This window comes from Chlamydomonas reinhardtii, chromosome 17, assembly GCF_000002595.2.
Source record: "Chlamydomonas reinhardtii strain CC-503 cw92 mt+ chromosome 17, whole genome shotgun sequence".
Classification (NCBI taxonomy): Eukaryota; Viridiplantae; Chlorophyta; class Chlorophyceae; order Chlamydomonadales; family Chlamydomonadaceae; genus Chlamydomonas; species Chlamydomonas reinhardtii.
Genome location: NC_057020.1, coordinates 3699225 through 3724589, shown reverse-complemented (window position 1 = coordinate 3724589; position 25365 = coordinate 3699225). Strand labels below are relative to the sequence as shown.

At 64.9% G+C, this 25365-nt stretch overlaps 6 protein-coding genes across 7 annotated transcripts; 2 read left to right on the top strand and 4 right to left on the bottom strand.

Annotated features, from left to right (window-relative positions):
* Nucleotides 1–957: 957 nt before the first annotated feature.
* CHLRE_17g727250v5 (uncharacterized protein) lies at nucleotides 958–5010 on the bottom strand. Its single transcript, XM_043072364.1, has 3 exons — nucleotides 4678–5010; nucleotides 2944–4377; nucleotides 958–2784 (listed from the first exon to the last, which is right to left on the bottom strand). Exons 2-3 carry the CDS (start codon nucleotides 4224–4226, stop codon nucleotides 1911–1913), a joined length of 2157 nt encoding a protein of 718 aa, XP_042914823.1. The 5' UTR covers nucleotides 4227–4377; nucleotides 4678–5010; the 3' UTR covers nucleotides 958–1910.
* Nucleotides 5011–5090: 80 nt separating this feature from the next.
* Nucleotides 5091–8940, bottom strand: CHLRE_17g727201v5 (uncharacterized protein). Its single transcript, XM_043072363.1, has one exon. The coding sequence runs from the start codon at nucleotides 8771–8773 to the stop codon at nucleotides 6161–6163; it is 2613 nt and encodes an 870-aa protein (XP_042914822.1). The 5' UTR covers nucleotides 8774–8940; the 3' UTR covers nucleotides 5091–6160.
* A 78-nt stretch (nucleotides 8941–9018) lies between these two features.
* On the bottom strand, nucleotides 9019–12620 carry CHLRE_17g727150v5 (uncharacterized protein). Its single transcript, XM_001697115.2, has 3 exons — nucleotides 12329–12620; nucleotides 11714–12135; nucleotides 9019–11583 (listed from the first exon to the last, which is right to left on the bottom strand). Exons 1-3 carry the CDS (start codon nucleotides 12389–12391, stop codon nucleotides 9675–9677), a joined length of 2394 nt encoding a protein of 797 aa, XP_001697167.2. The 5' UTR covers nucleotides 12392–12620; the 3' UTR covers nucleotides 9019–9674.
* Nucleotides 12621–12748: 128 nt separating this feature from the next.
* CHLRE_17g727100v5 (uncharacterized protein) lies at nucleotides 12749–15073 on the top strand. Its single transcript, XM_001697211.2, has 2 exons — nucleotides 12749–13455; nucleotides 13792–15073. The coding sequence occupies exons 1-2, from the start codon at nucleotides 12846–12848 to the stop codon at nucleotides 13914–13916; spliced, it is 735 nt and encodes a 244-aa protein (XP_001697263.1). The 5' UTR covers nucleotides 12749–12845; the 3' UTR covers nucleotides 13917–15073.
* Nucleotides 15074–15098: 25 nt separating this feature from the next.
* CHLRE_17g727050v5 (uncharacterized protein) lies at nucleotides 15099–22310 on the bottom strand. Its single transcript, XM_043072362.1, has 13 exons — nucleotides 22165–22310; nucleotides 20193–22060; nucleotides 19666–19971; nucleotides 19243–19305; nucleotides 18951–19066; nucleotides 18202–18679; nucleotides 17718–17865; nucleotides 17429–17529; nucleotides 16951–17164; nucleotides 16588–16700; nucleotides 16234–16320; nucleotides 15846–15889; nucleotides 15099–15642 (listed from the first exon to the last, which is right to left on the bottom strand). The coding sequence occupies exons 1-13, from the start codon at nucleotides 22259–22261 to the stop codon at nucleotides 15357–15359; spliced, it is 3921 nt and encodes a 1306-aa protein (XP_042914821.1). The 5' UTR covers nucleotides 22262–22310; the 3' UTR covers nucleotides 15099–15356.
* Nucleotides 22311–22789: 479 nt separating this feature from the next.
* Nucleotides 22790–25365, top strand: CHLRE_17g726983v5 (uncharacterized protein). Of its 2 annotated transcripts, none has more exons than XM_043072361.1 (5): nucleotides 22790–23343; nucleotides 23465–23536; nucleotides 23776–23873; nucleotides 24194–24316; nucleotides 24578–25365. In XM_043072361.1, the coding sequence occupies exons 1-5, from the start codon at nucleotides 23278–23280 to the stop codon at nucleotides 24657–24659; spliced, it is 441 nt and encodes a 146-aa protein (XP_042914820.1). In that variant the 5' UTR covers nucleotides 22790–23277; the 3' UTR covers nucleotides 24660–25365. The 2 variants fall into 2 exon arrangements, with proteins under 2 accessions (XP_042914820.1, XP_001697262.1); XM_001697210.2 differs by having other exon boundaries at nucleotides 23030–23343.

Below are 25365 nucleotides of genomic sequence, written 5' to 3'. Positions count from 1 at the left end.
TCAAATATCATCACACGAGCGGGACAATGCAATGAATCTTGTGAAAGGGTTTGTGCGAACTTCACTCTTCCGTCATCGGTTTCGACTCGGTTTCGACGTCTAGTGCATGTCGGTTAGTATCTCGTGCTCCTGATCTGATCATCTCAGATCATTAATACTCGCTGGGGAAGGTTTGAAAGCTGTCGTCTGTCCGGAGAGGTCCTCAGCGGCATAACTGCCAGAAACTGCTCAGGACCACGGCACGCTCGCCCTCCAGCTCGCTCACCTGCGGATTGTCAGCCGTGCTTTGACCGAGCCGCTGTGGCGCCGCCAGAGGGATGACAAGCCTCTTCCAGGCCTCTTCCACCAGGACCTCGAACTTAGCGGAGCACGGCGGAGCGAGCTCCGGCGAAGACTAAGCTGAGTGCCGTTGACCCGTTCGGGAGGGGTTGCGGGCCTCACCGCGGGCGGGCCCGGGGCTAATCTGGGTGGGCCGCCGGCTAATCCAGGTGGGCGGGCGACTCAGCGGGCTTTGTCCCAAGCCCAACCAAGGTTTACAGCCGTTGCCTTCAAGTTAAAGTAAGCTCACGGCTGATACGGTAGACCGGAGCTGGATGAGAGCGGCCATAACCGCGGGTGTCATCCCTCCGGCCGGTCATGAGCCGGGCTCTTCTACTACCGCCTCGGCGTGGACCTGGCCGGCCCCCTGCCGCCCTCGGGGCCTGACGGAGAGACGGCAACCGCGACATGGTGGTGGTCACTCAGCGCTTCCCCAAGCACGCCAAGCGCTCACTCGGCCAGGGCGCCAGCAGGGACGCCATCGCCGCCGTACGACCCTGCCTCAAGGTCCAGTGGCTCAGCTACCCACTCAAGCACCGCCAGCGGAGACGACATCAAAGCCTGCAACCATTTGCACATGAAGACCATACTGAACCTGTGGACCCAGAATGTCAAACTTGGCAGGGAACCCGTGAGGGGCGCAAGTCGAATTTACATCTGTCGATCGTGCGCGTGCGTGCGTGTCTTGACCAACGTAGCCTACCGAAGCAGGTATACTTAACACCCACTACTGGTGCAACGCGTGCACATGTGTCTGCCAGCCACCTTCCACTCTACAACGCCCTGCGGCGCCGCATTAGACATCGCACCTTCGAATAAACAACTCTCACTCCTCAGCAGATGTAAGACATTATATTTGGTAGCCTTGCGGCCTGGTGCCTGCGTCATCCGCCTCAAGTTCCAGCACACATGCATCAATCCTGCGTAGTTGCGATCGCACGCTGGCGCGCATGCCGTACCGGTGGCGCCGTGCACCCCTGCGCTCATCACCCACGTTGCCTGCTGGCACGCAGGGCTCGCCTGCTGCGCGTGCAAGCGCATGCAACGCAGGCACTCAGCCCAACCTGCCGTCACGGCGGCACGCCCCCTTGGCACTACACCACGGCAGTTGAAACATCCAAAGCTAGTAAAATCAATCCAACCGCTGAAACTGCAGCACATGGCAGTGCCGTATATGCTTGCCCAATCCTGCAGGTAAGGACCGCAGTGCTGCTGCGCGTGCCAATGCCAGGAAAGAAAGTGCTCGTCCGCTGTCTGTCAACCCAGATTACGACACACTACCCCCGCTATGACCCACACGCGACTACCGCTGGTGCGCGGCGCTTTGGATTGTGCCACACCTACATTTGTGCACGGCCTTGCCACGTATTGTTATCATAGTAAGCTATCTGTGCATCCTGCTTAGGTACGAGGGGCTGCAGCCTGGGCGCCCTTGCGCAATGCCCCATTGCTTGCCAGTCAATGTCACGGCCGTAGATAGACCGTATACCGCTCACAACACGAATGACTCCGGCCGGCAAGCAACCGAATGCTATTCCGTGCTATTCCGTGCTATTCCGCTATTCCGTGCTATTCCGTGCCCGAAGCCTCCCTCACGCGGCATGCGTGGATGCGGCTTGCTTGCTTGAACGCACCGCCAGCTGACTGCCCCCACTGCCCTGCCGCGTGCGTGCCAGCCTGCCCACCGGGCTGGCCGCATGCCCCACCACAACCAGCTCGTCGCCGCCCGTGCTGCTGCTGGGGCAAAATTCATTCCAAGGGCACGAGGCCTTGATGCCGCTGCCGCCGCCCATACTGCCGGCAGGCGCGCCGCCGCCGCTGCCGCCCCTGCTGCCGCCCCTGCTGCCGCCCCTGCTGCCGCCGCCGCTGCCGCCCCTGCTGCCGCCGCCGCTGCGGCTGCTCACGCTCCAGGTCGTGAGCAGCGCGTTAAGCGGCATAACAGGCATTGCGAACACGTCCTCGCCGCCGTCATCATCATCGTCATCGTCGGCTCCGCTGGCGCCGCCGCCGTTGACGCTGCACAGTGGATTGCGATAGCTGCAGTCACCGGGCTCCATGTTGTCATAGGCCGCGAGGGGGTTCTGATAGCAGGTCGCAAGGCACGCGTCCGGGTTCGCCACGGAGGCCACGGGCGTGCTTGGCGTACTGACGCCGCCAACAGCGGCAATCACGTCGACAGTGGATGTCGCTGTCGGGCCGGCAACGGGGTTACCATACTCCGTAAGAGGCGAGTCCTCCAACTCGGCAGCAGCGCTGCAAGCCTCGCGGTTGCAATGCGCGCCTTTGGGGGCCGTGGAGTCGCCGCCACCGCAGCTGCTGTTGCTGCTCCTACCGGACGTGACGTGTGTGGGCGAGTCGCCTGTGCCAGCTGCCCCTGACAAGCTGCCGTCGCTGCGCCGGACGCCTGTGCCCGTGTCCACCTCGAGCTGCTTCGAGCTGCTCCGTGCAGCAGTAGCGGTAATGAGCCTGCAGGGAGTAGCAACAGGGAGGAAAACATGTTGAGGGGACTGGCGTTCAAGCCAGAGGTTCGACTGAGGCAGCAGTTCTGCACCGTAGCTTCGCCACATGCAGATGCAAGCGCGCGTACCACACAACCAGTCCCCCGCTCCCCTCCCCCGCACTCACCCTAGCCTGGCACTCAGCACTCGGAGTGGTGGCGGCGCCACTTGCAGTGCAGCCGCGCCCTCCACGCCGCCCGCCAGCCCGCCAGTGGTGCATCGCTGGCCGTCGGCCGCCGGCGCCGAGGCGGCTGGCTGAAGCGGCACAGCCGGCAGGCCCGCGTCACATCCCGATGGAGCAACTGTTACTGCAGCCGCGACGAGATCAGCCGCAGCCGCCGAGGCGAACGCGGAGGCCGGGCCGGCGCCGCCGGCAGCCAACACCCTTGGTGCCGGCGGCAGCCTCGAAACACGCAAGCCCGCGACCTCCTCGAGTGCCGCCAGTGCGTAGCGCACGCGCGAGCACGGCAGCAGGGGCGCCGCCGTGACCGCCGCCGCCGTGACCGCCGCCGCCCTGACCGCCGCCGCCGTGGCAGACGCCGATGCGGCGGGAGCGCTGACGCTGTAGCAGCCTGCTGAGGAGTCGAGGTGCACGCGGCGCGTCGCACGGCCCACGGTTTGGAGATGGCGGCTGCGGGTATTGGCGTGCCGCGAGGTAGCCCCGGCGGGCGTGGCAAGGACGGAAGGCTCCAACTGCTCGGCAGGCCGCGGGCCTTCCGTGCACGGCGTCTCAACGGAAACAGCCGCGTCAGCAGAGTCGGAGGCCATCAGGAAGAGGCCGGGCAGGAGCGCGGCGTGAAGGCAGGGAGCACACGTCTCCATGTTGTTGCCATGATTTACACCGCCGCCGCCACTGCGGCCGCGGGTGTAGGTTGCGACCGGGCAAGGAGCGACGCTGGTTGGAGAGGCCGTGGCCGACGGGCCGCCGCCGCAGCTGCCGCCGCCGCCGCCGCCGCAGCTGCTGCCGCCGCCGCAGCTGCTGCCGCTGCAACTGCTGCCACCGCAGCTGCTGCGGCCTCCAAAGGCGCAGTGTGATGGAGAGCCACCCACGCTGCTCGTGGGAGTGGAGCGGCTGCTGAGTATGTTGGGGACCACAGTGCCGCACGCAGCAGCGGGGCTGTGGCAGGCATTGCTGCTGCTGCTGCTGCTGCGTGAGCAAGGGTCGGCGCCAGGCGCTGCCGGGCTGATTAGCGCTGTCTGTTCTGCGCGTTCACCGCTGACAACAACATCAAATTGTACCGCCGTGGCATAGTACGAACCCAGCAGACTGGGGGACAAGGCGTTCGTCGTATGTGCGGCGTCCACGGTTGCGGTGCCCATGCGGCACCGCCGCAACAGCATAGGGCTTGGCAGGGCAGGGTCGTTGACCAGCGCGCACACACCGCCCGCAGCTTCTAGGGCATGTGACATTCGGCATAGCGGAGAGGCTGATGCAGAACCTTGCTTCCAGGCGTCGGCCATTTTCGCACTGCGGAACAGGCGCTGGCGCACGACGAAACAGCCCTGCGCCGGAACCAGTGTGGCTAACTAGGCCGTAACCAGCCAAGGCCTTGCAGTCGGCCTGCGAATGCGTGCAGCTGAGTTAGAGGTTTGTGTCGGCGACAGAATGCGGTAGACTAGAGCACGAAGTGATGCGTGCATGCAAACTGCGGCGCAAGGCCCCGCGCGCGCCACAGCTTAATGACATTCTCCACATGAACAAGGCATAAGCTTGTCTATGCATTCGTGCGCTGTCAAGATGCGCATTACTATCGCTACACCGGCGCCACGCAGGCGCTCTTGATGCTCGCAAGCTCGCAGTTTCAGGAGGGGTTTTCCCCCCGTTTTCAGGCTTGATCTAGATCGCACTATTAATACTTGCCTTTATGGGAAGACACAATGTGCCCAGTGACCGGCAGGCAGAAGCGCGCGCAGAACGCCCGCCAGCCCGCGCTGTGAGCAGAGGCGTTGCCCAAGTGCACAGATGCGGGCGCTAAGGGATGAAAATAGACGTCCTATGCAGCAACAGTGCTACTTTGCACAGTTGCGTAATAAATTCCAGACTTCCTCGATTACCCGCTACCGCAGCCTAGCAGTGTATACTTGCATGTAAAAACCTCCTTAGAGCGCATAACTATTGAAAAGCCCAGATACAGCGATTCGAAAAACATCGACCCCGTGCTCTTCGGCGATCGGTCTTTGCGTTATCAAGTTGTATCAGATGGAAACAGCATAGATGTTTGTACTAGAGGGGCAGTCATACCCGAGAGGAAAGGCTTATTTCGTGGAGCGAATGGTACTTTCAGGTTACAAATGGTTTGGCGCGCTGAGCTTGTTCATAGGATTATCGCTGCGGCCTGAATTGGTTCTGAAACGGAAGAGGGCAAGACTGTCCAGAGTCTTGCTTCTTCACGGCGGTGGTTGCTTTACCTTGAGTTCAGGGGTTCCTCCTGCTCCATCCTCGCGCCACCTGCCATCTGCAGCTAACAGATGTTATTACTGCCGAATTTAGGACCACATGTCCACCAAAGACCCTTCCAACAAATTGAGCAATTTAAACCCTGTAAACAACAGTCAACCGCCACACGCTCGGAAACCTAGGGTCGCCGGCGTGTGCACCTAGCACGCGTTGCCAGCGACACAAACAGGTGCTTGCACGCAGGGGGCCACACCACCCCTGTACCATTAGAGTCATATGGGTGGTGCCTTCCTGCTTTTGTGCCCCTCATTTAGTAACAGCACAGGGCCTCGCACAACACACAAACACACGAACACCCGCGAAGACTGGCAAAAGGCAAACTAAGACAAGATTGCCCATCACCGTGCACCCCCGCCCACCACGTGTACATAGACGGAGCCCATCACAGAAACAAACGCAACTGTAACAGCGCATGTCCCTCCCCCAAGACCAGCAGTCATAGTTGAATGAGTCGGGTTGAACTGCCACGGCATTGTGAGCCCATGGATGCATGAGCCAGTCAATCATTCATCACACCCTAGCACGGTTACAGTGCCGGTATTCCCTTCACCTTTGCGGTGTGCTCTATTAGTGGCGTTTGGCCACACACGGACTTAAATTATTCAAACAGTGCGCATGACGAACAGAAAGGTGGAAAGTGGGCTGCGCCCACTACTCTCCCGTACGAGGCTTAAGTTTACGACGACACAATCCAAGCAGCAGCAGTTTTGAAACCAGGGACAACCCCGTCTAACTTTCTCATCCGCCTTCAGTCCGGTAATTACTGGACTGACGTACCTCCCAGCAACAAGTTGCTCGGGGACCACAGCACATTTGCTGTGCAGCCCCACACGGCACACGCCCGCACCTCCCCCAATACCCCCAGTCCCCTTCCAAAGTGATCTTGTTACCTCCACGGCCTGCGCCGTTGCTGCAGCTGTTGCTGCCTCTGCTGCTGTGCCCGCCTGTTCCCCAGCGCGGTATCATTGCCGCTACCCCGCGGCCTTGCTACGGTGGTGGTGGTGGTGGTGGTAGTGGCGGTGGTGTGAGCTGCTGCAGACGTGATTGCGGCTGCTGCTGCTGCTGCTGCTGCTCCTGCGCTGGCGGTGGTGCCGGTGGTCGCCACGGAGGGCAACAAGGGCATCCTAAGCTTCAAGTCCATACCGCCCCCCACCTGCGCCTCGTCCTCCGCCCCCTCCGCCTCCGCCTCGCCTGTTAGAGGGTTGCGGTAGCTGACATCAGCCTGACCCAGATCCAGATCCTGATCGCACGGGTCCCCAACCATGGGATTCTCGTACGTGCCGCTGCCGGCCGGGGCCGGCCGCAGCCCCACCGCAACTGGCCCCGCTGCGCCGGCTGCAGCTGCGGGTGCCGAGGTTGTTGTGCCGTGTGCGCATGTCTCCCCGTGAGCAGCCTCCGCATCGGCCTGCGCGGGTGCGGCACCACCCAGCGGCCCGCGCTCTCCATCCTCCCCGCCAGCCTGCGCTGCTGCCTCTACGCCCTCCTCCTCCTCCTCTTCCTCCTCCTCCTCAGCCAGTGGGTTGAGGTAGCTGAACTGCGCTCGTTCCAGGCAGCTGGGTGCGATGGGGTTGTGGAACAGGTGGTGGTACAGGCTGGGTGCGTCGTGGCGTGCCATGGGCGTGGCGGCTGGGATGGGCGGCAGTGAGATGTGCCAGCAGAGGTCGTCATCATCACCGTTATTGTCGCTGCCCGGCTGGCTGTCCGAGAAAGGCCGACATGGCGAGCAAGGTGCGGCAAAGGCAGCCGTGCCACCCGCGGCCCCAGGTGCATAGCAGCCGGGCTCGGGCTGCCCAGGCGCAGGCGTGGGCACCTTTGTCACGGATGGCTGCTGCTGCCCATTGGCAGCTCTGTGCTGCTTTCGCATGAGCAGCTGAAGTGCGTTCTGCACTGGCAGTGTTGTGCTGTCGTCGGGTTCGTCTCCCTGGGCCAGCTGCGTGCCTCCGGCTTGTGGCGCTGCCACGGCGGCAGCTGGCGGCGCCGCAGCTGCTGCCGCCCCTGGCCACGGAGCCTGGAAGTGCGGGGCAGGCCACCAAGTCACAGTGTGCCGCAGCTGCTGCCACAAGCCGCTGGTCGGTGGTGGATGGGCACTCAGCCAGCAACCGCCACTGCTGTGCCCAGCAGCAGCACCGGACACGCAGGCAGTGAGCTGGTGCCGAGCTGGAGCACCAGCAACGGCGTCCGGCAAACAACGCGGGCTTCCGGGCCTGCTGGTCACATAGGGCGATGGGCCTGGCAAGCGAGGCGGCGCCATGGCGCCGCCACACGCATGGGCCACTGCGTTTGGCAATTGCACCGCAGTAGCAGCGGCGGCGGGGGCCGCCGCATTGCCGGGCCTGACCAGGCCGAGGTCACGTAGGCGCGCCCGGGTCGCACACAGGCCTGGGATGCTGCAGGGAGGCAGCCCCAGCACACCGCAGCTGCAGCCTAGCAGCGGCCACGGATTGTGGGACGTAGCAGCTGCTGAGGGGCTGTGGCTGAACGGCTGCATGGAAGACGCCGCGCTTTTCAGTATCGGCGGGCTGGCATTGATGGGGGTGACCGGTGCGGCTCCCGGCACCTTTGCTGGCGGTGTCTTTGGTTCATGTTGGCCTGCGGAAGCAGGGGTCGCGCCGTTGTCTTCGTCATGCGTGTTAGCGGCAGTCGCCGCCGCAGCGGCGGCAGTCGACTGTCCCGGTGCTGCTGGCTCCAGGATGCATTCGCTGTGCTCACCAGCACTGCCCGGGGCCTGATGCTGCTCCTCGTCCAGGCTGGAGGGCAGGCTGCTGCAGGAAGTGTGAGTAGAGAGCACCACTGCCGCCGGCGCCGCGGCCCCACTCGCACCTATGCCGCAGCCCCGATCATTAGAACCCATGGCAACGGCGAGTGCCGCCTCCGTTAGCGACAGCCACGGTATCAGCACCTGCTGAGCTGCGGGCCGGCTGCCGCCGCCGCCAAGGGTGAAAGCGCTGCCGCTGTCCGCAGCGGCGGCACGAGCAGCGCTGCTGGTGTAGACGCAGGAGGTGGCGCGAAGCCCAGCCGGAGGGTTGCTGTCCATCGATTGCAGCAAACCTTCAGGAGAATCCGCAGAATCCAGTGGCGCGGCACTTCCCACGCTGCCGATGCCGACACTGCCATTACTGCTCCTGCCGCCACCGTCGCCGCCACCGCCGCTGATACGAGTGCCATAGCAGGACAGGCGCAGGTTGAGCAATGCCTGCTCGTCAACGCTGAAGCACCGTCTCCTCCCGCTGAGGAGAGGCTTCAACACTTGACAGCCATGGCGCGCGCTGCTGCTGCCGCTGCTACTGCCGTGATGCGTCTCGTCGGTCGCCGTGCCCGCCGTGCCGCTGGCGGTACTGCTGGCGGTGCTGCTGGCGGTGCTGCTCCGAGTTCTCAGGCCCGTGGGCGTGGCAGGGCATGACTCGCCGCTGAGGCTGCTGTCGCCGCCACCGTTACTATAAGCCGTCCAGGCATGGCCGCTGACGGGGTGAACGCCGCTAGGTGCGGGGCAGCAGGACATCGAGGCGCCTGCACACAGTGTCGCATCATGGGCTTGGCTTAGCAATTAGCGTCACATGCCGCAAGAGCCCAAGAGCTCAAACAAGCCTCTGAGAGCGGTGATCGGCTGGGCTCGCGCGAGTGCGTTGTAATAACATAATGGCGTCTCCTTGATACAGCCGCGAACAGAACAAGGGAGCAACGGCCACTTGGGCGACATGGAGTGCTAATGCGCCAGTCTCTGGACGAACCGGCGGGACGCGCCCGAGAGCATGGGTTTTACATCTGGAAGACTACAACCAAAGCCCCTGACCCTCCTTTGCTGCTTGTTCGTGCAGGCAAGATACCACATTTCACTGAGAAATCGAGCATGTGCCCTCCACTTGTCCCGGCTTCTTCGCGAGCCAACAATCAAACCAGCAACACCCTCGGCTACAATAGAACCAGTTTCTGGCACACCCTACCTGCACGCGCGCCCTCAGGGCGCACACATAAATGTGGCTCCTCGCACGCGTTGCCCCCAAGCCAGAGCTATCCCCCTTACAGTATCAATTAGCTATGCATCTAAGGAGTTTCCGTCGCCAGCATCGGCGCAGCGGCTGGGCGTTCGACTGGAGAGGCTCAGACTACTGTGCGTAATAAATCACACATACACCCTGCTCAGTAGTGCAATGAAGTGTCTCCCAGCGCAATGTCTCAGCGCACCCAGCAATAAGGCTTATGCATCCATCAGAGAAACAATGAAGCGCCGCTCGGCTCATTCGGCACCGTCGCCGCACCACAACGCGCGCACAAATGTCACACACACAGCCAACATACAAGTCGCAAGCAATTTACTGCGCCCAGCCTGGCAAACAGGTTTCCGCGGGACATCGGCGCAACCTGCACGCCCTGACCGACATGCACGACGGCATGCCGAATGCCTACACACGTCGCGTTTCCATCTCAAGCCCACCCCGCTGCCGACCCGACCGCGTCATCCAAGCATAGCGCTCCCGCAACGGCAGCCATGCCGCTGCGGACGGCTCGGTAACGCCTGTGGTCAGCAGTTCCGCGCACGATACCCCAGGGCCCTCCACTACACACGCCGCCTGCACTGCCTCGCTGCCCTTCGCCGTAATGACGCAAGCGCCGGGCGGCGCCGGCGCCCGAGCGGCAGCGCATCGCTCACGCAGCGGCGTCCACGTCATGGGCTGGCGCCAGGAGCTGTGCACACTGCACAGCGCTGCACTCGCGGTGGACTCGCCGCTCTCCGAGCTGCTTGAGCTGGTGCTCCGGGCCACAAGCCACTCCTGCCCCTGCAGGCCTCCGACCTCAGCCGCAGCAACCTGCGGCGCCTGATCCTCTGTGTCGGCATCTAGCTGGCACTTGGTGCCCGGCCTGGGTATGACGACGACGCAGGTGACCACCGCGCCCCCCTCGGAGCTGGAGACGCTGCCGCCGCCATCGCAGGAACCCTTTGCCGCCGCCCTGGAGCGCCCCATCAGCGCCGCCTCTGCTGAGGCGAAGGCAGCGGCAAAGGGCGACCCTGCAGATACGTGCCCCGCCGCTGTGTCGGCACCCGCAGCGCCCGAAGGCTCGGCTGGCGCCTCAGTCGGTTCCGACAGCAGCGCCGCGCGGGAGGCCAGGTGCATCTGCTTGATGAGCGCGCGCGTCATGCACAGGCCGGGGACGCTGCAGCCCGCCCGCATGCAGCCACAGGCGCAGGGGATCTGGGGACAGGGAGCAGGCTCCGGTGAGTGCACTTGCCCCGCCGGCTCAGGCCACACCTCTGGCGCTGAGTGCTGCTCCTGGCTTCGCTCCTCTGTCGCCTGCTTCGCCGCGTGGTTTGCGATGGAGGTGGCCACAGCAGTGCCGGTCGACTCGTCCGAATCTCCAACACAGCAGTCGCCGCTTTCCATGCATCGCACTGCTTGTGTATTGCAAGTCTGCATCTGCGGCTGCTGACGCTGGGGCGAGTCCAGACATTCGTAGGCGGCGAGGACTGCCGGTGATGACACCCAGTGCGCCTTCTGCGGCGACGCCGGCCGCAGAGCCGGCGGCGGGAGCAGGCAGATGTAGCTGGCATGTTCGGACAGCGCCTCGGACAGCCGCTCTGCAGCTACCGCCAGGTCCAGGTAGGAGGACTGGGTGCGCTTGTGCCGCCGCCCCGCAGCAGAGCTGAAAGAGGCAGCAAATGACCCAGCCGCCGCGGCGGCTGCTGGACATTGCTCCACTTTGTGAGCCTGTGCGCGCTCCAGCCGCTCATCAGCGTTGATGCCAGAGGTGGAGGGTGCTGCGCGCGCTGCTGCTAGCTCTGCCCGGCATGCTGACGCGGGAGCCTCCGCAGGCTGCGCCGTTGCCACGCCGCTCGCGTCCTCACATGAATAGGATGCAGACTGCCGCACCAGAAGAGTCTGGTTGCTGTTCCTATCGCCGCTGGCACTGCTGCTGCTGGCGGTGGAGAGGGTGTGCAGCAGGCCGAGCTGCTGACTGGAGACACACTGCAGCGGGGTCGCCGGCGCCTCTGGTGCGACAGCTGCAGTGGCCGCTGCCGCCAGCACGTCCACCTCACTCGCACCAGACACGCTGCTCCAACTGCTACGACCTGTACTGCAGCTGCGTGAGAGCTTTGTTAGGGCGTCGCCAGGCGTCACGCGGCCGCTAACTCCCGAGCTGCACGCGTGCACGGCGTCCAACGGCACTTCTGCAGCCACCTCCATGAGTGCCGCAGCCTCAACTGCCTCAGCAGGCTTCTGCACGGGCTGCGGGGCTGGCTCCTGCGCCTCGGCCGTATCGCACTCAGCTTCCGCTTCCGCTGAGCCCTCCACCAGCGGATTGAAGTAGCATGAACTGGAAACGAAGGAAGGATCAAGGCGCGAGCGATGGGGGTAAGTGTCAAACATAGCCGGGGCAGGCTACCAGTAACAGGCCGTTCAACCAACATGCCCCCCTTGCTTGTCCCGCCCGTGCGTTCACTCACTGCACTTCGTACTCGACGCTGCCTCCGCTGGAGTTGCGGTGGCTGCGCGTGCTGACCGGTGCCCCGCCCGCAGATGAGCGGCGCCTGACTTCATGCAAGCCCTCGTGCGCTTGGCCATCCTGGCTGCTCCGCGGGCCGAAGAAGCCTGCACCGCCTCCAGACAAGCTCGTGGGGGGAGGCGCGCCGCCTGAAGAGACGTGTGGACTGCGCGTCACGTAGCGGACGCACTCCACGGCTGTCATGTCACCCCGCTGGAGGCGCCAGGATCCCTGCTCTTGCAGCATGTTGCTCAGCTGCGCGGGGCCCGAGTCCTCGTCCAGCACATAATCGAGAGCGGGCCCGGTGGTAGAGCTCCGACGTACGGCCAACTCTTTACCGTGTAGTGCGCTTGCAAAGCGCGGGGCTTCCCCACCGGCACCATTCTGCGTTTTCACAAACATGGATTCACGCATGCCGACGATTGAGCTTCCTGGCGAAAAGTCATAGACTTAAGCCCCTCCGCTTGAGGGATGCGTAGAACAGGCGCCCTTTTGCTCCCTCATAGCACCGGGCCGCGAAAAGGATAGCCCAGTGCTACAGCGGCATGTCGCGTCGCAAATGCAGCGCACCACATACCTCCGCCGAAAGGTCCGCGCTACGAGTTGGTGGTACACAGAAGCATCGACGCAGGAACTTCATCGTCAGCTAGCTTTCGCTGCCTCCGCCAAGCGATGTTCCGCTTGGGCTCCGCGCAACGTCAAACCACGTTACAGGCAAAATTGTATATGCTTAAGCTATGAGAAGTATGATAAGGTGTCTTCCAGCCACAAAACGGTGGCGTGCGAGTGTAGGGAAAAGCAGGTTTACTCAAGTCTCACTGCGTTGGCCCTGTCTTCTATGAATCGCATATCAACCAAACAACAGTAGGCATCGCGTTTGTAACAGAGTCCGCAGAAATGGCTGCGGTAGGCAATGTTGCATGGGCAACTTGTGAACCGGTTGCAGCGTGTACTTGTCGAATTTCCCCGTGCAGCCCATATTTGCACACACCTGCCTGCATTTTACCTGAGCACCATTAGGGTCAGCGGAAGCCCCACGGCACGAAAACTTGACTTGCACCCCAATTTTTGAGCGTTCAGAGGAGCCTGCAAACATGTCGGAGCCGGGGGCAGGCCCCTCGGATGGCCAGGTTGTCACTCGTAAAATTAGGCTGCACAAAGTCATGAGGCCGCTAGACGAGTCCTCGCCGAGCAGCCAGGAGCAGCACATGGACCGTCGCCTCGCTGAGATCCTGCCCGCTATCGCCGATCTACCAGTTCCTGGCCCCAGTGGTGCGGGCGGCTCGCCAGCGGACGCGCGCGCGGTGGAGATGCGGCGGCTGCGGGGTACTCAGCAGGAGCTGGCGCAGATGGAAGCCATGGAGCTCGCGACATTGTTCGATATGTCGAAGCCGCACCCATTGGACAATGCGGCACCCGCGACGCCGTGGAAGGGCGAGCTGCGCCCGGTGCCCCGGAAAATTGTGCTCAGCCCCTACCAGTATGAGATGATTAACTACCAGCGCATGCTCATGCGCAAGAACATTTGGTACTACCGGGATCGGATGAACGTGCCGCGCGGGCCCTGCCCGCTGCACGTCGTGAAGGAGGCGTGGGTGTCAGGCATCGTGGACGAGAACACGCTGTTCTGGGGCCACGGCCTCTATGACTGGCTGCCCGCTAAGAACATCAAGCTGCTGCTGCCCATGGTCCGGACGCCCGAGGGTGAGTCCCGAGGAGCGAAGCGGGCGCGGAGGACGCTAGGAGGGCGGGGTTGAAAGGTCCAGGGGAGTCGCTCGGGCGCCGGGGGTGCACTGAGGGTGTAGACGGACATGAATACGAACGGTGGAGGGCCCCCGGGGGTGGGGTGGCGCCTTGCCGGTTTACGGCATGCGTAGCTGCTCCGCAATGGCAGCAAAAGTGATCGCCCACAAGCTCGCTGGGCAGCCCGGGGCTGGGCCCAAATCCTATATGGCTAGCGGCTGGTGGCGTCCACCCAGATGCCCATGTGGACCCGTCTCATCCGACCCCATGCCTCCGCCACCTCTCCCCTCCTCGCAGTGCGCTTCGCCACCTGGATCAAGCGGACCTTCTCGCTGAAGCCCAGCCTGAACCGCATCCGTGAGCAGCGCAAGGAGCACCGCGACCCGCAGGAGGCCTCGCTGCAGGTGGAGCTCATGCGGTAGAGCGGCGGAGGCGGCTGAGGCGGCAGGCGCTGAAGGGGAGGAGCAGGCAGAGGCAGCGATGGCGCTGCGGCGCCGGCGTGGGAGGAGCAGGAAGGGCAGCGGCTGGTGTAGCGGCCGCGAGAGCGGCAGGGAGCGGCCGTGGCGAGGCAGCAGCAGTGCTTTATACGGCCATAGCGGCTGCCGGCTAGCAACTGGGGCTGATAGCTGGTTGGAGGAGGCAGCGGCGGCAGCGGCGGCTGCGGCACAGCGAACAGCTGCCATCAGGCGCGCGGCTGCATGGCTGGGCCCGGCGGCGCTGTCATAGCGAGCGAGGCAGGGGCAAGCAGCTTGCGCGGCGGCCGGCGTGTTCCGGCAAGGCGGGTAGCAGCCGCTGGCTGCGGCGGCCGCAGCGGCGGTCGGACCACAGCGGCGGTCGGGCCGGCCGCAGCTGTCGCGGGGCGAGGCGGCCTTGGTAGGGTGGCTCTCGTGCCCGTGAACTGCAGCGGGAGCCGCCCGGTTGCGGGAGCTGAATTGAACTGATACGGTCTGGTGACTGCAGCTGCGGAGGCACATGAGAGCCTCTTGCTGCTGCCTGTGCATGCAGTGGGCAGGGTCCTAGGGCCGGGTCACAGCCGGGTGGCCGGTGTTTCAGTTGCCTGTGGCCAGGCAGCCTGTGGCAGCCTGTGTTCCGGCATGTATGGTGATGGGTCGGAGAACGGGTCGGGACCCGGGCGCGACTCGGTGCGGGGCTGCGGGCTACCCGCACGGCGGCAGCCAAACGCGGGGTCTGGGCGCTAAATGCGCCCCTGCGCTCTCCGGTGCGTGGTGTGGGCTTGGCGGGTCACCCAGGCAGACGTGACGTGTCGGGTCGGGAGTGGCGGGCGTTACCTGTCCGATGGTGTGTGTTAGTGTTTCGGGCCTAGGATTATGTGTCTCGATGCGCGCGACTGCACAGGGCGTTGGGCCGGGTGTCGTCTGTCAGACGGCGCGGCGGGATCACCGTGCAATTTTCCGGCTGCTTTGAGGCCGAGTAGGCGCGTGATGTTCAGACGGGACGGGACCGAGACGGGAATGAGGCATGTCGGGGTTCCATGGGATAGGGCGGGCTCGGACGTAGGCGTTGCGCCTGAAGCATGCACAGAATGCGGATGGCTCCCTGAATGTAAGCTTGTATTGTTTGCAAGGCAACCCGTATGCAAGGATACGGATCGGGGCGAACCGGGACACATGGGGGTTTGATACAGTTTGACACAGCTCACCATATGTGGTACCGTATGGTCAGTTTGCGGCGCACACCGCGTCAGGGCAGCCGGTTACGTTGTCATTCGCCATCCGTGCAGTATCCAGTCAGACTCGCAAGAACGCGCTTCCCTCCTCCGCTGCCGCTATACGTACCCATACCTCAAAAGCAGCGGTGGTCTAGGTCACTCCACACCAGGGTGGTCTAGGTCACTCCACACACTAGTCCTGCCACTCGCGCCGCGGCGGGGAGGGCTTCGGCGGGTTGGCCGCAGCGGCGCCCGCCCTCCCTGTCCCTGTCCCCGTGCCTGTCGCGCCGCCCCTGGCGCCGCCATGCCCGTGCGGCCGCTGGCTGCCTCCTTCTTCACCTCCCTCGTCGCCCTGCCAGTCATCCTCATACCCGCCGCCCTCCGCATCCTCGTCCTCCCCAGCCGCGTCGCCGCCCGCTCTCCGCGCGTGCACATCCAGCGTGCGCCGCTTGTGCGCATCCAGCTTGCCCAGCGCCTTCCTGTGGCGGCAGTGGGCAGGGGCGGCGGTGCGCAGGCACGTGGCTGGGGCAGGTCGAGCAGGGGCACGTGATACGAACTGCTAGTGCAACAGTCGCAGGTGACGACGGTACTCAGCGCATTACGGCGTGAGGCACAGCAAACCCTGGCACACTCGACAAGGCCCCCTGCTGTGCGTGCCCGGCGCGATGTTCGCGGCACCCACTTGAAGCCCTGATGCAGCTCCTCCACCTTGCCCAGCAGCCGGCCCTGCCAGCGGCAGAGCACACAATGGCAACAGGCGCTCAGGTGGTACCCGGCCGACATCGCGCAGCACAGCACAGAATCGCACTGCAGCACTATCCCCAGTATGCAGCAGGCCAAATAGGCACATGCACGTAACATTGTCCTCCCACCCCTCCGCCAACCCAGGCTGCGTCAGCAACTGCTGTGTCTCAGTCTGTATGGGTACGGCAGCGAGTGCACCCCCCCCCCGTGCCATCTCCCTCCCACCACGTTCCCTCCTGCCGGTTTCTCATGCACCCCCATCCCCCTCTTTTGCATCGGGTCCGGTTTAGTTTGGGCTGGTGTCTACCATCCCCGTGGTCGCTCACCTCCACGTCCGCTGCGGGCGCGTTAACCAGCAGGTCGGGCAGCCGGTCCAGCCAGTCGCGCTGCGCCCGCACCTGCTCCACCAGCGCCTGACGGGGAGCAGGAGGAGGAGAGGGGGAGGAAGAGGGGTTCCAGGCATGACTGCTTAGGCGATGCCGGGTGATGGAGGTGGGGAGGAGGTGGGCGGGAGAATTTGGTGCTTGCATACGGAAGTGTATGTGTGTAGCAGACAGGCGGCAGGAGCACCAAAGAGGGCGTGGAGGGGCAGCGATACCGGGTGTGGGTCTTGCGTCCTAAGGCTGCAGCTGCCGCCACATCAGCTGCAGCCTGCCCTGCATCAGCTGCCGCCGGCTCACCTTGAGGCAGGCCTCGCAGGGGTGCACCTCCAGGCTGTCCGCCGCCTGCAGCACTTGCCGTACAGCCGCCGCCGCGCCGAAGTACGACTTGATGGCGGCGGTGTCCTTGGCGGCTGTGCGGCGGCGGCGGGTGCGGCGGCAGGAGCAGCCAAGGCGGCGGCATCAGTGGCGGCGGTCACACTGACCAGCACTGTGTCCTACAGCACGGAGCTAGCTAGCTGGCATGATAGCCGCCCAACCCACTGCCGCACATCCCCACCCACCCATCATTTCCGGTTCGGAATGGTGTAAAACGCCCCAACCTCCATGTTTTGCTCCCTACTGTTTGGTGGTGGACACAACCCGGCCCACCCAGCACCACACCTCGCACGTCCTCCAGCGCCATGCCCACGCTCATCATCAGGTGCGCCACGTGCTCAGCCGCCAGACCGCCAGACCGCGCCGCGAACCTCAGCTCCGCCTCCAGCACCGCCCGCTTGGCCGCGCCGGCCGCCGCCGCCGCACGCAGCGGCTCCAGCACATCGCCCAGCGCCCGGCCGCCGGCCTTGCGGTCACGCAGCAGCGGCGTCAGGGCGGCCTGGTGGGAGGGCGTGAGGGAGGGCGTGGAGGGAGGTGGGGTTTGTGTGCATGCATTCCAAGGCTGGGGGCGGCAGGTAAGAGCGCGTTGCGCACTTGGCGAGGTCACGCTTGCGCAGACATCAGCCGCTCGGGGAGGCTCGCGGGAGGCTGCCGTAACGCCGGATCTTTGGAGGCCCACCCTTGTCCACCCCTCACATCTGCTCCTTCCCCTCCCTCCCTTCCCCCCTCTCACTCTCACTCTCACTCTCACCCTTACCCTCACCTGCACCCGCGACACGCTGACCAGCCCCGCCTCATCCACCATGGGCTGCTCGGGGGGCGCCCCCAGCATGTCGGGGCTGCCGTACAGCCACGCGTCACGGCCTGTGCGGCCAGCAGCAGCGGAGGGGCCAAGGTGAGGCGATGAGGTGAATGCGGGTGCGCCATGGTGAGGGTGGCATCCTGAGGTAGAGCACCATGGACAGCGCACAAGCAGCACACGGCACGTCCGCAACACAAGCCGCACGCACGCGGCGCCCGGCACCCGTCTCGCCGCGGTGCGCCCGCCTCACCCGCCTCCACCTCGGCGGCCCTGCGCTTGGGCTCTCCCGCCACGGCCGCGTCGCCAAACACCGCCGCGCCCGCCGGCAGCAGACTGCACAGCTGCACCAGCCCCTCGGCGGCCTGGGCCACCGACTCGGCGGCCTCCGAAGTCTCCGCCTGCATAAATAATCAATTACGTTATTCCTTAAGTCAGGGCGTGGATTAAGGGAGCCGACGGGGTGCGGGGGCTTTAGTCCCCATCACCGGCCCGCTACCAAAGGTCTCTGGCTGCAAAGGCCCACACGATGATGGGCTCGGTGTGGCAGCACACGCCTGCCATACTCGTGTCCTCTTTCCATTTCCCGCGTGCCTTCCAACTGATGCAGCTGTAGCAGCCTCTCGCATGCAGAGCTTAGCTCACCCCAAGCGCGGCTGCAGTTCCATGTCCAGGGCAATGAAAGCGGCTATGCAGCAACCACACTCGACCACCCACCCACCCCAACCCAACCCAACCTGCAGGCGGTCCGATGCCTCCATAGACAGCCAGGGCATGGCCGGCAGTAGCTGCGTCTTGAGCAGCACCGCTACAGCCGCCAGCTTGGGCGCTACTGCCGCCAGCTGTAGCTCCAGTCGGTGCGCCAGTAGCGGGTCCGCCAGCAGCGCCGCCTGGCCGCTGGCGATGGCCGCCACAGAAGGCCCTGGCGGCGGCGGCACCGCCGCCGCCACCCCGGAACCGTCGTCCGCCGCTGACGCGGCGGCGGCTGCCGCCTGTAGAAAGCGGTTGCCACCAGCGGCGATGAAAGGCACCTGCCAGGTCTGAGCGGGCGCGCCTGCGGCGCCGCCGCCCGCGCCGGTAGATGAAGAGTCGCCCCAGGATGGCGAAAGGCCGCCGAGGCCGCCGCCGGTGCCGGCCCCGCCGGCGCGGCCTGCTCGTGCAATGCTGTCGGCTAGGTCCTGCCGACTGAACAGCCGGGCAGACTGCGACTTCTCACTGCGGCGGTTACACGCAACGAGCCAACGACAGCCAACAAAATTACGTAATTCGTAGGTCTGTAGGGCTGAGAGAGGACATGACTGCATGCGCATCGGACAAGATATCAACCGGTACCGATGCCGCGGTCCGCTGCCTTAGGCCCTGGTCCCTGACCACGCTGCTGCAGGCGCGCGTGTGTGTGCGTGCACAACCTTCATGGCCAGCAGCGCCATCACTGCGACTGCAGTGCTCGCCAGTGCTTGCCCGCGCTCTCCCCACCCGCACCCACCTCTTCAGGCGCCCCAGCATCTGTTTGGACCACTTGTGCAGCTGCGCCAGCTGGTCACGGCTCAGTGGTGCGGCGTCGTCACTGGCGGCAGCGGGCGCAGTAGCCGCCACCAGCTCCTGTGTCACGAGATGTGGGGGCGGCAGCCGTGGAGTGGACACACCAGCCCACGCCCCCCCCCATACATACCCATCGCCATCACCGCAGCCGAGGCAGGAGTGCCACCCCCAGCCGCACGCGTGGAGCACCAACAATTCACCACCCATGCGCGATGCAGTGCCCCTCCCTGCCGCACCTGCAGCCTCTCCGCAGTAGCCAGCAGGGCGCCCTCCGCCTCCGCCGCCATCCGGGACTTGGCCTGTGGGGGAGGGGGGCGGCGCGAGCGAGCGGGCAGGCAGGTGGGGCGTCTTGACGCGACCGCGTGCAGCGGCCCAGCGGCCAAGCGACAACGGCATGGCGTGGATTGCCTGCATTCTATAACACCCCCGCACTCGACCATAAGCTTGCCAACCAGACCACTGCCTCCATTGCCTCCACCGCCCCCCAGGTCCACTGCTGACGTGCGGACTGACTCGATCGGGTACATGGCCCCCATCCCACCCTGCCCACCCCGCCCCCAGTGCTGCCGCCGCCTTACAATTGCCCCAAGCATTGCATCCTCCTGCCCTGCCCTCCATTGCATCCCCTCCCCCTCCCCCTGCCCTCCGCCCCGCCCCACCTCCATCTCCCGCGACATGAGCGCCACCTGCCGCTGCAGCTGTACGACCTGGCTCTTGTACTGCTGCAAGTGCACACCAGCCGCATTCGCAGCCGCCAGCGCCGCCACAGGGCCGCGCGCCGCCTCCGCCGCCGAGGCGCTGTACGGCCGCTGCGCGGGCGCAGCCCCCGCCGGCGCCGCCGCTCTCCGGCCCAAGGCGGTCGCGTCTGGTCCACTGCCGCCCGCCGCCGTTGCCGTCGCCATCGCCGCCAGCCTCTGCAGGTGCTCGACCTGTTCTCGAAGCCGGGCGTTCTCCTCCTGCAGCGCCTGCAGTGTAAGGGCGACAACGTAAGGGTGACAGCCGCACTCATGCACTTAGACCCCGGGTACGGATAGCATGGACACGTTCCGATGAGACAGGGGCATGGCGGCGGGTCCCAGCTGCATCGTCATCGCCTGAGCCTATCTACCCCACACTCCAGGCACGGACACGGGCACGGACAAGTGGAGTCTGCCTGTTTCGCACCACATCGCAGTCCAGCCCGCACCTGCATCTGCTTGGAATCTGCAGACGCCGAGCCCGCTGACGGGCCCCGCCCCGCCCCGCCCCCGCTAGCGCCGCTGCTGCCGCCACGGCTGGGGGCCCGAGGCACAGCTTCGCCCGCCGCCAGCCCGTGGCCCAGCCCGCCGCTAGCCAGGCCGCCAAACGTGAAGCTCGCGGCCGGGTTGGGACTGGAGGAAAAGGTGGCTTCTAGCCCTGCACCTCCGCCACTTGAAGTCACTGCAGCTGCAGCTGGCGCAGGCCCCGGGCTACCGTGCGGCTTAGCCGCCCGCCGGCCGAACGACGTCGGGCCCGTGTGGCCGCCGTGTCGCTCCTCGCCCTCCTCGCCCCAGTCCAGCCCCGAGCCACCTGCCTGCCGCGTGCCGCGGCCGCCCGCACTGTCCCCACGGTCCAAACTCCGCCCGCCAGCTCCGCCACCACCCCCTGCGCCCCCCAGCCTGCCGGACTCCTCCTCCGCCAGCGACGTGTCCCAGTCCGACTGCGCCTGCGCCCAGTGCTGCCTGCGCTCCGGCGGCCCCGCCGGCTCGTGCGAATCAACCAGCGCCGTCGTCTCCACCGCCGCCTGCCGTGCCCGTGCGCCGCCCACAGGCACCTCGTCCCATTCATTCACCGGCGCCGGCGCCGGCACTGGCCGCCGGTCCGCAGCCGCGCCTTTGGCGCCGCCGCTCCGCGCGGCCGGCGCAGCCGCCTTCATCGACGGCTCCGCCTCTGTCGCGTCAGGGTCCCCCGCAAACAGCCAAGAGCCCCGGTCCCCATCGTTGTCGCCCCCGTCCCACCGCCCCTCCGCGGCGCCGGCGCTGCCGCCGCGCCCTACGGCGCGCACGGCTGCGCCGGCGCCCGGCCGCCGCGGAGCCGGCCCCCCGCCCCCGCTCCCACCACCGCCTCCGCCCCTGGCCATGGCCGCGGCCGCGGCGCTGCCTCTGCTGGGTGCTGGTTCTGCGACGTCCACCCAGTCAGGGGGTCGGCGGGGGCTGTCAGATGTGGAGCGCTTGGGCGGCAGGCCGGGCCGCGGGCGGGGCGTGGAGGTGGAGCGAGAGCCCGGCGCTGCGCCGCCGGCACTGCTCGTGCTGGCGCCGCCTCCAGTGCCCGCGGCGGCGCCGGCGCGGGCGGCGGCAGCACCGCGTGCAGGGGAGGCGCCTACACGGCTCGAGGCCGATGCGGCAGCGGCGGCGGAGCTGCTGCTGCCGGCAGTCGGGCCCGGAGCACCGGCGCCGGGCGGCGGGCGGCCAGGGGCGCGGGCAGCGCCGGTGGGTGCGGGCTGAACCCCGGTGCCTGCCCCAGCACCCACCGCAGCAGCACGCCCGCTACCGGCCCTGCCTGTTGCGGACAGCTCTCCCGAGGCGCTATCTGTGCTGCTCATGCTGCCGCCCTGCAGCCTCGCCACGCCGCCGCCCGTGCCCACAGAGCCCACTCGGCGCCCCAGCGACGATGCTGATTCGCCCGGAGTTAGTGCAGCCGCCCCCGGGGGGCCATGCGCGCCCGCATCGTGATCCACTCGCGCGTATAGCCCGGCGTCGAAGCCTGTGCGAGCCGAGCCGGAGCTAGGCCGCGGCTGCTGGTGCGGGTGCTGCTGCGCCTGTTGCTGCGTCCACAGGTCCAGTTGGTCACCCTGCCCACCGCTACCGCCCGGCCCGGCAAAGCTGCCTGCTGCCCGGGACGGGGGAGTAGCAAAGCTGAACTCCTCGTGGGCGGAGCGAGCATCCGCCCCTGGCCGCGGCCGGGACGCCGAGCCGGGGCGGCCCGGCAGGGGCGCGCCATAGCCTCCACCCCCGTCGTCTAGTTCTGTCGCCCAAGGCGGCCGCGAGACAGCAGCTTGGCCCGTGCCACGCGACGCGGGTGTCACGCGATAATCAGCTGCAACGTCAAGGCAGATAACGTCGTGGAAGCAGCGCCAGGATGAAAGCTGTCGAATGGCGAGGCATGCGAAATTGCGAGCGTGTATACACTGCTGGACCTACCTTGTCCCGGTGGACCAGACGTTGGCGTGAGTATGTTTCCGATAACAGACCTGTGCTCATATGCAGCGCTTCGCCTTCGCGGCCCCGCCGGGTCCATTTTTCCTCGGTTCACAAGGAGTTTCTATTCTAACTACATTTATAAATAGGTAATAGGTAAATGCAGTGCAAATATTTACATCGTTATCCAGACAACATGCCAAACGACGGGGCCCTTCGGATGCACCGACGGGGCAGACGGGGCAGGCGGGGGTAGGGGTCAATCCGGTTGCGGACCTCACACGCTTTGCAAAATTCGGTCGCTGGTGAAGGTTTTCGATGTCAAGGCATAACGAGAGGCTTTGCAATGACATGAGCATGCAGGGTGGAGCATCTGGAATGGCAGGTGGGGCAGAGTGGGTGTGCGATGGGACAAGGCTGGACAAGGGTAAGACAGGTTGGCGAATTCCCGTAGGTTGCAGCTGATTCCCAGACCCCAGCAGATGGCAAACAACTTGGGGCAGTGTGGGTGGCTGATGGGCGGGTTGGAATGGGCGCGTTGGGCGGGTAGGGCTGGGTGGAAAGTGATACACGATGAAGGGGGTCCCCCCTTCTTGCTATTCGCTCAGCTGCATACAGTGAGGTACCACAAATTAGACTTGTGAGTATTCGAGGTCTGCCAGAACACTGATCAGGACAATGTGTGACCGTAGATTCAATGGAATGAGCCATGCCGCCCATGCGTTGGCATTTACAGAGGCGTGTCGAAGAATCAGTTTTCTGGCGTGGGACCAACCCAGTGCAGGCCGGTCGCAATCGGTGAAGGGTCACCGTGTCAGGAAAGCTGTTCATGTGACAGCCTTTGCCACAATGTAAATAAGATAGATTCCACAGCTTTTAAACGGCTTAAGTATTCCACTAGAGCATATGTCCGTGGGTCCCGGGCACCGACAGTGTCGCTTCCGTGAGCTTTCCGCTTTACCCAGCCATCTCAGTGCAAGGACCAGGCGACAAAACTATATTATTAAAGCCAATACTACACATTGCTTTCTTGTAATCCACCAGCCCAAGCTTGTCGCTCGATTCCGAACATTCGTTGGCACGGCTTGCGTGCACTCCAAACACCGTAAACGAAACATGGGTGTCCTATTTGATGGAGATGATGAATCGCTGGTGCCGCCCGAGGCACTGCAAAAGATCCAGGTTCGTCTTACAGGCCTGGGCCCCGTGCGGCCCGACACGCGGCCCCCTTGCCCTGGCCTCCCGTGATGATTCAAGTTGCTCCCACGTCATGTCCCCTGTCATCCTCCACATGCATGTTCAGAAGCTACTCCACGAGCTCATAGAGCACCGCTGCGGCGCGCTGCCCGCCTTTCCAGAGTGGCGGCAAACCGGGGTGAGGCGCAGAGCCTCTGGTGCTAGTGTCTCGTGACTTTCGTGCACGGCGGGACCCGTCGCGGGCCCGGTGCTAGTTATGGGCCCGTATGCCTACCTGCTGCATTGCTGCTGCCCCGTCGCATGTTGCGCTGCCGCCCTGCTGTCATCCTCATCGTCGGCGATCCAGCCTCCTGTCGGCGCGCAAACACGACCTTGGGCGTTTTGCACGTTCTTGCCTTGGCCCACACACACACACAGCTGCCCGACCTCAAGGCGCACCTGGACAAGCACTGGGATCCCGTGACCCGCAAGCCCAACCAGAATATGGAGCAGCAGTACGTGCCCGTGCCCGGCATGTAAGGCTCAGCACCGCGCACTTGACCGCGCACACGCGCGTGTCAATGTGTGTGTGTGTGTGGGGGGGGGGGGGGGTTACATTCATGATTATTTAAGAAGTGGCGGGGGGGCGGGGGGCGGTCGGGCTGCAGGTGGCACGAGGGAGCAGGTGGCGCTTGAGGATGGCGGGTGGTGCCGTGGGGGCGGTGGTTTGTTGGTGTCAACCCGAGGCGCCATAGCGCCATAGCCCGCCGCCCTAGGGTAGGCGACAGAGGGCGACAGGCCCTGTTGCCCAAGGCTGTACCGGCAGCTAAGAGGGCATGCGCCCGCCGTACCGAAGCGCACGTGACACCGTGCGCGCTGCCGTATCAGGTAACTGCAATGTGCAAAACGGACAGTACGGCGGCTTCAGTTTCGAGTTCGAGCAGATTGGGCCGGAGCCCGTGCTCGTGAGTGTGTCGTGGTGAGTGACGACTGCACGACACCTGGGCCGAGGGCGGAACACGGCGGCCGCACAAGGGACGGGCCAGACGCCAGCGCCGCATTAGCGCACAGCTGATGCGGTCGCGTGCATGTGGCTTCACATCGGATCAACAGTATTGCTCACTTGGCGCCAGGAGCCGGACTGCATGGGGCTGTTAGGTAGCTGTGGAAGTCGACGACGTGTGGGTGGTTGACAAACCATGCGGGTTGCTGAAGCGGCCGAGCCCCTGTGCGGCTGCAGGTGCCGCGTGGCGGGCGGCTCGGGGCAGCGGCACAGGATCACGCTGCAGGGCACCGAGCTGGTGGAGGAGGGCTTCGCCTGAGCGCCAGCGGCGGCGGCTGCGAGACAGCGAGACGGCTGGGTGGCGGTGGCTGGGTGGCGGTGGCTGGCAGGTGGCTGGAAGGCAGCGGCTGGGAAGTGGAAGAGCAAGTCCTGTGCAAGCCCCTTGCCCACAGCCTCCGGCAAGCCGGTGACAGCTGGCTTGATGGCGTGCGGGACGCCGGGGCACACCCAAGGGTGCATCCCCGCACTTGGCATGCGGTCATTGCACATGTCAATGGGCACGGGGCCGATTAAGTGTACCTGCCTACCTGGGTTTACCCCTGAAGTGTAGCTAGCTCGTTCCAGTGCCGCTGATTCATTACAATAGTAATGGTTGCCAATCATGCCATGCATGGAGGATTTTATGCAGATGGCAGACTAATAACAAAAAGGGTGCAAATCGTGTCACGTCGTCATTGCACCGACCGCGCTAGAGCTACGACCAAGTGAGTAGTAATGGAGAAGTCGCATTGCAGGGGAAATTCGTGGTAACTGGCACGATTTTATATTGACCCCACCAGAACATCTGCCTGATACTCGTGCATGACATACCTACAGTAATGCTAATATGCCCTAGTTTGATACCCAGTCTAAGCACCCGCGCACTGTACAAATTTGCGCGTTTGCCCACCCACACGGTCAACCCCACTAGTGTCACAGCTGACACCACTGTCTGACAGTACCGCGATTGCGCGCGCCAGTCTCCC

Bases quoted from the DNA above. Each gene is read 5' to 3' on its own strand.
- CHLRE_17g727250v5 (XM_043072364.1), bottom strand. From the start codon at position 4,226: ATGTCACATGCCCTAGAAGCTGCGGGCGGTGTGTGCGCGCTGGTCAAC. The intron at 2,785-2,943 runs GTGAGTGCGGGG...TACTCCCTGCAG, and splicing joins GTGCTGAGTGCCAGGCTAGG to GCTCATTACCGCTACTGCTG.
- CHLRE_17g727201v5 (XM_043072363.1), bottom strand. From the start codon at position 8,773: ATGTCCTGCTGCCCCGCACCTAGCGGCGTTCACCCCGTCAGCGGCCAT.
- CHLRE_17g727150v5 (XM_001697115.2), bottom strand. From the start codon at position 12,391: ATGAAGTTCCTGCGTCGATGCTTCTGTGTACCACCAACTCGTAGCGCG. The intron at 12,136-12,328 runs GTATGTGGTGCG...GTGAAAACGCAG, and splicing joins GCGCGGACCTTTCGGCGGAG to AATGGTGCCGGTGGGGAAGC. The intron at 11,584-11,713 runs GTGAGTGAACGC...CTTCGTTTCCAG, and splicing joins AGCGTCGAGTACGAAGTGCA to TTCATGCTACTTCAATCCGC.
- CHLRE_17g727100v5 (XM_001697211.2), top strand. From the start codon at position 12,846: ATGTCGGAGCCGGGGGCAGGCCCCTCGGATGGCCAGGTTGTCACTCGT. The intron at 13,456-13,791 runs GTGAGTCCCGAG...CCCTCCTCGCAG, and splicing joins CATGGTCCGGACGCCCGAGG to TGCGCTTCGCCACCTGGATC.
- CHLRE_17g727050v5 (XM_043072362.1), bottom strand. From the start codon at position 22,261: ATGGACCCGGCGGGGCCGCGAAGGCGAAGCGCTGCATATGAGCACAGG. The intron at 22,061-22,164 runs GTAGGTCCAGCA...TTGACGTTGCAG, and splicing joins GTCTGGTCCACCGGGACAAG to CTGATTATCGCGTGACACCC. The intron at 16,321-16,587 runs GTGAGCCGGCGG...GCTCCCCGTCAG, and splicing joins CCTGCGAGGCCTGCCTCAAG to GCGCTGGTGGAGCAGGTGCG.
- CHLRE_17g726983v5 (XM_043072361.1), top strand. From the start codon at position 23,278: ATGGGTGTCCTATTTGATGGAGATGATGAATCGCTGGTGCCGCCCGAG. The intron at 23,874-24,193 runs GTAAGGCTCAGC...GCCGTACCGAAG, and splicing joins TACGTGCCCGTGCCCGGCAT to CGCACGTGACACCGTGCGCG. The intron at 24,317-24,577 runs GTGAGTGACGAC...GTGCGGCTGCAG, and splicing joins GTGCTCGTGAGTGTGTCGTG to GTGCCGCGTGGCGGGCGGCT.